We start from the raw sequence: 9387 nt of genomic DNA on the forward strand, positions 1-9387 counted from the left end.
AACACAATAATTGGGTGATTACATTGTTGGCAATGTAATCAGCCAACTACTGTATTTCAAACAGTTTCTGATGATGTCTCTTGTAAAGTTATGGATCAAAACTGGTAAAAAATAAAACCTACTGATTGCGACTTGTGGCTGTCCTGGTAAACTTAATTTCAGCAGTTATTGTTTCCTCTTCAGATGATGCTTGTGCTCTGCTATATTTCTAATTGTTGGTATAACAATAATGGAAATTCCTGGATGGAACAATAAGTAAAATATGTGAAAGGCAACCACTCAACTATAGCGGATTGATGGGTGGCAGCTTTACCCGGCTGGCCCCCATTTCCATAAACTTGCCTGTTCCTCCATCCTTCATTGTCTAATGCCTTCAGGCTTGCAGTCAGTGTCTTGTGAGCTAATTTGATTTCCACTCAGAAATTATCCATCTAGAAGGGAGTCATTCTTTGTCAGTCATGCTTCGGACTGTGCCATGCTGTGGCCCACAGGCTCTGCTTCCGAGGCACCTCCTAGTGTACCCAACGCCGTGGATCTGCCCTCACAGCAGGGTGAGTGGCGGGTGGTAATGCATTCGTGTTGCTCGAGGTGGAGAAACAATGTAGAGACTGGCTGTCTGGCCTGACATGGACAGGCGGCTGCTCCTTTGGCAGGGTCCAAGCAGGCACATGGGCAGAGGGGTTAATAGTTATCAGGAGCTCCAGTGTTGGGCATGTTATGGAGCCCCTTAGGCAGACAGCATTCATGGCTGGAAAGAAAGCCAATGTGCACTTGGTATGTCTGCCAGGGAGGCCTCATCTGAGATGTGGAGGTGACATTGCCTGCGGCTGTCGAGCATGCATGGTGCAGTCCTCTGCAAGTTGTGGCTCACATCAGCACCGATGATGCCTATCACACAGGTTCTGAGGCCATCCTCAGTTCATACACACAGCTGATGGAGGTGGTGAAGACTGCTGGCTTCAAGCATGGGGCGCAAGCAGAGCTCGCAATTTGCAGCATTGTTCCCAGAGTTGATTGGGTTCCTTCAGTTTGGAGCCAAGTGGAGGGTCTCAACCAAAGGCTTCGTTGACTCTGCGATGGTCTTTGCTGCAGATTTCTAGAACTACGTTGTCGTGTGGGGATTTGTAGGACTCCCCTTGATCGGAGGGTGCGCTACACAATGGAAGCAGCTACTCAGGTAGCAGAGTACATGGAGTGCGCATAAGGGTTTTTTAGGCTACATAGTAGATTGAGGTGTTCTGATGAACAGTCACCAGGTGATACTCAGCAAAGGAAGCCAGACAGTGTTCAGAGTAAAGACACTTTGACTGTCAAAATTTTATTAGTTAACTGTCGGAGTATTAATAACAAAGTTCCCAAATTTATTGCCATCTAGGAAATTTCTTGCTCTCAAATTATCTTTTGATCGACAGCTGGCTGAAACTCAAAGTGGAAAGCTCCGAGATATTTAGTGAGTCACGGAACATATATCGCAAAGAAAGATTAGAGGCCATAGGACGGGGAATGGTTATTGCATTTGATAAAAATCATTGTCTCTATTGAGGTCGAAGTTTAGCGTGACAGTGAAGTTATCTGGCCACATATAACAGGTGTAAGCGAAAACAGATTAATTCCTACTCCAATGTGACAGTTATAGAGTTATTGAAAGTAAGTCTACAGTCGGTAATGTGGAAGTACCCAGATCTTGCAATACTAGTTAGAGGCGACGTTAACCTCCTGAGTAGAGACAGATGCCTATGGATTCATTGCAGGAGGTACAGACAGACAGTCATGTGAAATACTTTCGAACACAGTTTTCTGAAAACTGTCTGTAACAGCTAGCTCTGCAGCTCACACGCAATAGAAATGTCATAGCTCGTGTAGCTACAAACAGACCAAACCTTGTCAATGTTTCTGCTAGGTAGAGCAGATAAGCAGTTGTTAGCATCTCACTTAGACAGTGAATTGATATCGCTTAGTCCCAGTAAGATGGATGTATAGAATTTATGGGCAAATTTGTGGGCAAAGTTTGAGGATTTGTGGGCAAAGTTTAAGCAAATTATAGATTGTGGTCTGGAAAGTTATGTGCTTAGTAAGCGTATAAAGAATGGGAAAGACCCACCAAATAACAAGTTTCGGAAGATGCTGAGGGTGCAGAGGCTGTTATACTCCAGGTTCAAAAGAGAACACACAAATGATGACAAACAAAGGTTAGTAGAGATTCATTCATCTGTGAAAAGATCTATGAACGAAGCATACAACTGCCATAATCGTATCTTAGCAAAAGATCTGGCAGATAACCTGAGAAAATTCTGGTCCTATGTAAAATCGCTTAGTGGGTCTAAGGCTTCCATTCAGTTCCTTGTTGACCAATCTGGTGTGGCAGATAAAATAGCAAAATGGATGCCAAAGTCTTAATTATCACATTCAATAAATCTTTCACACAGAAGAATTGTACAAACGTATCATTTGACTATCAGACAGACTCTTAGATGGACAACACAGTAATAAGCATCCGTCGCATAGAGAAACAGCTGAAAGATTTGAAAACAAATAAATCACCAAACCCACATGGAATCTCAGTTTGGTTTTACAAAGAGTTCTCTATGGCTTTGGCTCCTTACCTAGCTTGCATTTATTGTGAATCTCTCACCTAGCACGAAGTCCCAACAAGCGACTGGAAAAAAGTGCAGGTGACTCCAGTTTATAAGAAGGGTAAAAGAACAGACCTGCAAAATTACAGATCAATATCTCTAACTTTGGTTTGCTGCAGAATCCTTAAACATATTCTGAGTCTGAATGTAATAAACTTTCTTGAGACTGAGAAGCTAATGTCCACAAATCCCAAGGCTTTAAAAAGCATAGCTCTTGCGAAACTCAGCTTGCCTTTTTCTCACATGATATACTGCAAACTATGGATGAAGAGCAACAGGCAGATTCCATATTTATAGATTCCTGAAAAGCTTTTGACATAGTGTCCCATTGCAGGCTGTTAACAAAAATACGAGCAAAATGATTTGGCAGACAGGGTGGGCAGGAAACTGTGGTTGTTTGCTGATCATGTGGTGTACGGTAAGGCGTCGAAGTTGAATGATTGTAGGAAGATACAAGACGACTTAGATAAAATTCCTAGTTGGTGTGATGAATGACGGCTAGTTCTAAATGTGGAAAAGTGTAAGTTAATGTGGACAAGTAGGAAGAACAAATCTGTAATGTTCAGTTACAGTATTACCAGTGTCTGGCTTGACATAGTCAAGTTGTTTAAATATCTGGGTGTAATGTTGCAAAGCAAAATGAGATGGAAAGAGCTTGTGACAACTGTGGTAGGGAAGGTGAATGGTCGACATCGATTTATTGGGAGAATTTTAAGAAAGAGTGGTTCACCTGTAAAGGAGACTGCATATAGAGTGCTGGTGCTACCTATTCTTGAGTACTGCATAAGTGTTTGTGATCCACGCCTGGTCGGAATGAAGGAAGAAATCAAAGGAGTTCAGAAGCGGGCTGCTAGCTTTGTTACCGGTAGGTTCAAACAACACACAAGTGTTCTGGAGATGCTTCGGGAACTCAAATGGGAATCCCTGAAGGGATGTTCTTTTCAAGAAACACTATTGAGAAAATTTAGAGAACCGGCATTTGAAGCTGACTTCCAAACGATTCTACTGCTACCAACATACATTGCGCGTAAGGGCCGTGAAGACAAGATTCGCGAAATTAGGGCTCATACAAAAGCATATATATAGTCATTTTTCCCTCTCTCTATTTACAAGGAACAGGAAAGAAAATGACTATTAGTGTACAGGGTACCCTTTGCCACACACTGGATGGTGGCTTGTGGAGCATCGATGAAGATGTAGAAGCATTTCATCCTAGTTTACCGAGCGAGGTGGCGCAGTGGTTAGCACACTGGACTCGTATTCGGGAGGACGACGGTTCAATCCCATCTCCAGCCATCCTGATTTAGGTTTTCCGTGATTTCCCTAAATCGTTTCAGGCAAATGCCGGGATGGTTCCTTCGAAAGGGCATGGCCGAATTCCTTCTCAATCCTTCCCTAACCCGAGCTTGCGCTCCGTCTCTAATGACCTCGTTGTCGACGGGACGTTAAACACTAACTACCACCACCACCATCATCCTAGTTTGTTAGTCACTGTCAGTGGCTCCATACTGAAGCTTAGATATTTACTCATATTATCTTCTCTGTTCCTTCTGCAATTCTGTTTTGAGAATTAAGCTCATCAGAGCTCATTTGTACATTATTCGTTAACTGCTTGTTGAATGAGGTTGGTATGTCATGAAGATAACAATGTGGAATGGAACCCCAACCAGCTTCACAATGCGTTTTGTTAAGTCAATAATTCAGTGATCAAAGCTAGAAAATACAACCCATGAATATAGAGGTGTAACCACTGCCTGCATGAAAAAGTATATCTGCATCATTACTTTCCAGTTCAAACTTACGTACATATCTTGAATTGCAGGCAGCCACATCCAAATGTCCACATTTTTATATAAAGATAACTAACACCACTTTGGCTGTAGAAAGTTTATTGAAACCATGACCATTTTCATGGCAGTTTATGTGCATGCTCAGGTGATGTAAACAGGGATTGTAAAGGAAGTATTTCACAATTTTTCTTTGTACACAGGCTTAATTAAAACTATTACATGGAGAGAATAGACCCACAATTAAGTAGTTACTTAATTGTGTCTAAAACATTATTTAATGCTTTTCTTTGAAGTCTCTGGTTGTCCTTCATGTCACTGTTAAAATTAAAACCTGGTAGAAGCATTCGCCAAATAGATAAACTGAGGTGTCCCTAAAATAAAATAAAATGAATATTTGGTGCAGAGAGAGTAAAATAAGCCCTTCAAAGCATGCAAAAGTTTATATAAGCACCAATAAAAACATACCATAGTATCAGCTCGCTGAACTAAGTAGAGCTCTGTGCAAGCAACCATGAGGAAAATGCATTTGCACAGATCACCTCCAGCTGATGTTATGGTATTTTTTATTTGTGCTTGTATACAATTTAGCATGCTTTGAAGAGCTTTTTTACTCTCTCCACAGCAAATAGTCTTTTTATTTTGTTTTAGGGACACCCCATTTGATCTATTTGACAAACACTTTTAGCGGGTTTTAATATTATCATTGATGTGCATGATGGGGAGAGGCCTCAAGAAAGCATTACATAATGGTGTAGACACAATTACGTAAGTAGTTAATGTGTGGGTCTGTTCTACTCCATGTAACTGTATTCACTAAACCTGTGTAAAAAAAAAATTGTAAAATACTCCCTTTCCAGTCCCTGTTAAGATCACCTGAGGATGCGCTTAAACTGCCGTGAAACCGGACAGGGTTATAATAAACTTTCTACAGCCAGAGCAGAGTTTGTTGCCTTTGTATAAAAATCACACTTAAGTTAATGATATGAATATAATAGAGGGAAACATTCCATGTGGGAAAGATATATATAAAAACAAAGATGCTGTGACTTACCAAATGAGAAAGCGCTGGTAGATACACACAATAAAAAACACACAAAAACACACACAAATTTCAATCTTTCGCAATCCGAGGTTGCTTCATCAGGAAAGAGGGAAGGAGAGGGAAAGACAAAAGGATGTGGGTTTTAAGGGAGAGGGTAAGGAGCCATTCCAATCCCCGGAAAGACTTACCTTAGGGGGGAAAAAAGGACAGGTATACATTCGCACACACCCATATCCATCTGCACGTATACAGACACAGGCAGACATGTGTAAATGCAAGGAGGTTGGGCAGAGATGTCAGTCGAGGCGGAAGTACAGAAGCAACGATGTTGTTGAATGACAGGTGATGTACGAGGGGCGGCAACTTGAAATTAGTGGAGTTTGAGGCCTGGTGGGTAACGGGAAGGGAGAATATATTGAAGGGCAAGTTCCCATCTCCGGAGTTCTGATAGGTTGGTGTCAGTGGGAAGTATCCAGATAACCTGGATGGTGTAACACTGTGCCAAGATGTGCTGGCCGTGCACCAAGGCATGCTTAGCCACAAGGTGATCCTCATTACCAACAAACACTGTCTGCCTGTGTCCATTCATGCGAATGGACAGTTTGTTGCTGGTCATTCCCACATAGAAGGCTTCACAGTGTAGGCATGTCAGTTGGTAAATCACGTGCGTGCTGTCACACGTGGCTCTGCCTTTGATCGTGTACAACTTCCGGGTTACAGAACTGGAGTAGGTGGTGGGGAGGGTGCATGGGACAGGTTTTACACCAGGGGCGGTTACAAGGGTAGGAGCCAGAGGGTAGGGAAGGTGGTTTGAGGATTTCATAGGGATGAACCAAGAGGTTACGAAGGTTAGGTGGACGGTGGAAAGACACTCTTGGTGGAGTGGGGAGGATTTCATGAAGAATGGATCTCATTTCAGGGCAGGATTTGAGGAAGTCGTATCCCTACTGGAGAACCACAACACAGTCTGATCCAGTGCCGGAAAGTAGCTGGTCACAAATGGGGCACTTTTGGAGTTCTTCTGTGGGAGGTTCTGCGTTTGAGGGGATGATAAAGTGGCTTTGGTTATTTGCTTCTGTACCAGGTCAGGAGGGTAGTTGCGGGATGCGAAAGCTGTTTTCAGGTTACTGGTGTAATGGTTCAGGGATTCAGGATGGAGCAGATTCATTTGCCACGAAGACCTAAGCTGTAGGGAAGGAACCGTTTGATATGGAATGGGTGGCAGCTGTCATAATGGAGGTACTGTTGCTTGTTGATGGGTTTGATGTGGATGGATGTGTGAAGCTGGCCATTGGACAGATGGAGGTCAATGTCGAGGAAAGTGGCATGGGATTTGGAGTAGGACCAGGTGAATCTGATGGAACCAAAGGAGTTGAGGTTGGAGAGGAAATTCTGGAGTTCTTCTTTACTGCGAGTCCAGATCATGAAGCTATCATCAATAAATCTGTACCAAACTTTGGGTTGGCAGGCCTGGGTAACCAAGAAGGCTTCCTCTAAGCGACCCATAAATAGGTTGGTGTACGAGGGAGCCATCCCCTCAGTTCCTTTCACCTATTAAACAACCATTTCGGCTAGTTCTAACATCTTTCTAGCCTAGAGTTTATAGCAACCACTAACTAGGGACGACACCATTCTTGGCTTGTCCATACATAACACCTTACTCAGAATTACTCCTATACAGGCAAAACCATGAATCTCAATACCCCACCTTTTGTTGTGCAGCCATAATGTCATTCCCTCCAACCTGAAATTAACTGGAATTGCACTGTCTCCTGGTGTTACTGTCATTGTTCACTCGCCTCCGTTGGAGGAGGAGAGAGCTGAATTTTTATTTGGTAGTTAGTCACTTAGTATCTTCTTCTGAATAAGTCAGTCACGCCATTGAGATTCTATCCACCTTATTTTCCCTCTTCTGTCTCAAGCCACATGTGAGCATAAAGACATTCTACTGTCATCTCACTACAGGATTTTCTTTCTCTTCATTTTCCTTGTTCCTCTCTCCTCATTTCAGTACACATTTCTTTGTCAAAATTGATCCATTTTGAAATCAACTAAGGCTTTGTCCTTTGTGACAGGCTTCCACATTTTTTCGCCTTAAATATTTCATGACATGACTCTTAATCTCTCATATTTTTCATGACGTTCTGTTGGATCATTTCTGTATTAGTTTAGACATGGTAATGTGTGTTACTCATTACAATACTGCCAGAGAGAGTGGGCAGAATGAGACAACTATAGACTGAGGTTAGCATGAACTTGTTTCTGCTCTGTTAGTAGATGTTTGTAATATTTCAAACTTTTGCATTGTATTTATTACAGGAAGAGTGTTTTCTACATCTGGAAGCACCGGTACAAAGGGTCACAGGCTTTGATACACCATTTCCATGTATCTTTGAGCCTTTTTACATTCCCACAAAATGGCGCTGCCTGGAAGCAGTACAAGCTGTCCTCAAATATTAATGTTACTGTTTCTTCACCAGAAAAGGGGTATTCATTGGCAAAACTGCGTTAAAGTTCTTATTGTTATCTCTGTTTTCAGTGCATATCTTTCATATAATGAATACATGAAATATAGAAATTCTGAGCTCTAAAATTAGCTTGTAAACTAGATGTTAATTGTGTCCATTTTAAATTATATATTTGTACTGTTGTTGTCACTGAAACTTTTATATGAATTTATTACTCCAATAAAATAAAAACTCCATAATTTTTCCCCTCCCTCTGTATTGAATGTTGTATCAATGAATGAGCATTACACATGTAAGAGTGAAGGTTCTCTCAGCTGAAGTCAGTTGATATTAACAGTGTGTGTGTGTGTGTGTGTGTGTGTGTGTGTGTGTGTGTGTGTGTTGAAAATTTTGGCCGTGGTTGCAGTGGATCTACTATCTCATTATGCATTTGGATTAGGTACAGCTGTACAAAGTATAGAGAGTGGGAGGTGTATTGGTTTGCATAAACCACAACCAATGGCTTTGTGCAAAGATAACATCCTCCAATTTGCCGTGCAAAAAATGTTGATAAACAGCACTTGGCAATGCCATGGTAAACTACAGAGCTCTGTGTAGTTTCCCATCCACACATTGATATGAAACGAATAATAATACCAGGTGTACCGGTATGAAATGAGCGTTTTTTTTTTTTTTTTTTTTTTTTTTTTTTTTTTTTTTTTTTTTAATGAAGCATTGATTTTGAATTGAAAAGTAAAACCATTTTCTTCAAAGTACTGACCATTGCTTTCTATACGTTTTGACCACCTTTCTGGCAATTTGTGGACACCACGCCAACAGAAATGTTCATCTTTTGAAGCAAACCGATCAGACACCCAATTTTCGACTTCTTCATAGGAATTGCAGTGTTCCTCAGCCAATGCGTGTCCCATTGATGAAAACAAATTGTAGTCGGAAGGGGCCAAGTCTGGTGAATACGGCGGGTGGGGTAGCAGCTCCCAGCCAAGTGTTTTGACTGTATCCTGAACCAGTTTTGCTTTGTGTGCAGGTGCATTGTCATGTAAAAAAATTACTTTGCCATGTCTTCTGGCCCATTTTGCATAGTTCAGATTGATCATTTGTTGTCTGTAGCGATTAGTATTCACAGTTTCACCGGGTTTTAGAAGCTCATGGTACACCACACGTTTCTGATCCCACCAAACACAGAGCATCGTCTTCTTGCCGAATCGATCTGGTTTTGCAGTCGATGTTGATGGTTGTCCCGGATTAACTCATGATTTTTCCCGTTTAGGATTCTTAAAATAAATCCATTTTTCATCGCCAGTAACAATTCGATGCAAAATTGATTTTCTTTCATGTCTTTGAAGCAAAATTTGACAAATGGGTTTTCGGTTTTCCATCTGTCTTTCATTCAATTCATGTGGCACCCATTTTCCACACTTTTGGATCTTTCCCATAGCTTTCAAATGGTCAGA

General features: G+C 41.6%; 1 protein-coding gene across 2 annotated transcripts in view; it reads left to right on the top strand.

The window, feature by feature from the left end:
* LOC126475078 (2-oxoisovalerate dehydrogenase subunit beta, mitochondrial) overlaps window positions 1-8172 on the top strand; it is an 89878-nt gene extending 81706 nt beyond the window's left edge. For both annotated transcript variants that reach the window (XM_050102639.1, XM_050102640.1), the window contains exon 8: window positions 7785-8172. In XM_050102639.1, the coding sequence (XP_049958596.1) occupies window positions 7785-7925 (141 nt within the window). In that variant the 3' untranslated portion in view covers window positions 7926-8172. The remainder of the gene's footprint in view (window positions 1-7784) is intronic.
* The last annotated feature ends 1215 nt before the right edge of the window (window positions 8173-9387 follow it).

The sequence above is a fragment of the Schistocerca serialis genome, chromosome 4, assembly GCF_023864345.2.
Source record: "Schistocerca serialis cubense isolate TAMUIC-IGC-003099 chromosome 4, iqSchSeri2.2, whole genome shotgun sequence".
Lineage (NCBI taxonomy): Eukaryota > Metazoa > Arthropoda > Insecta > Orthoptera > Acrididae > Schistocerca > Schistocerca serialis.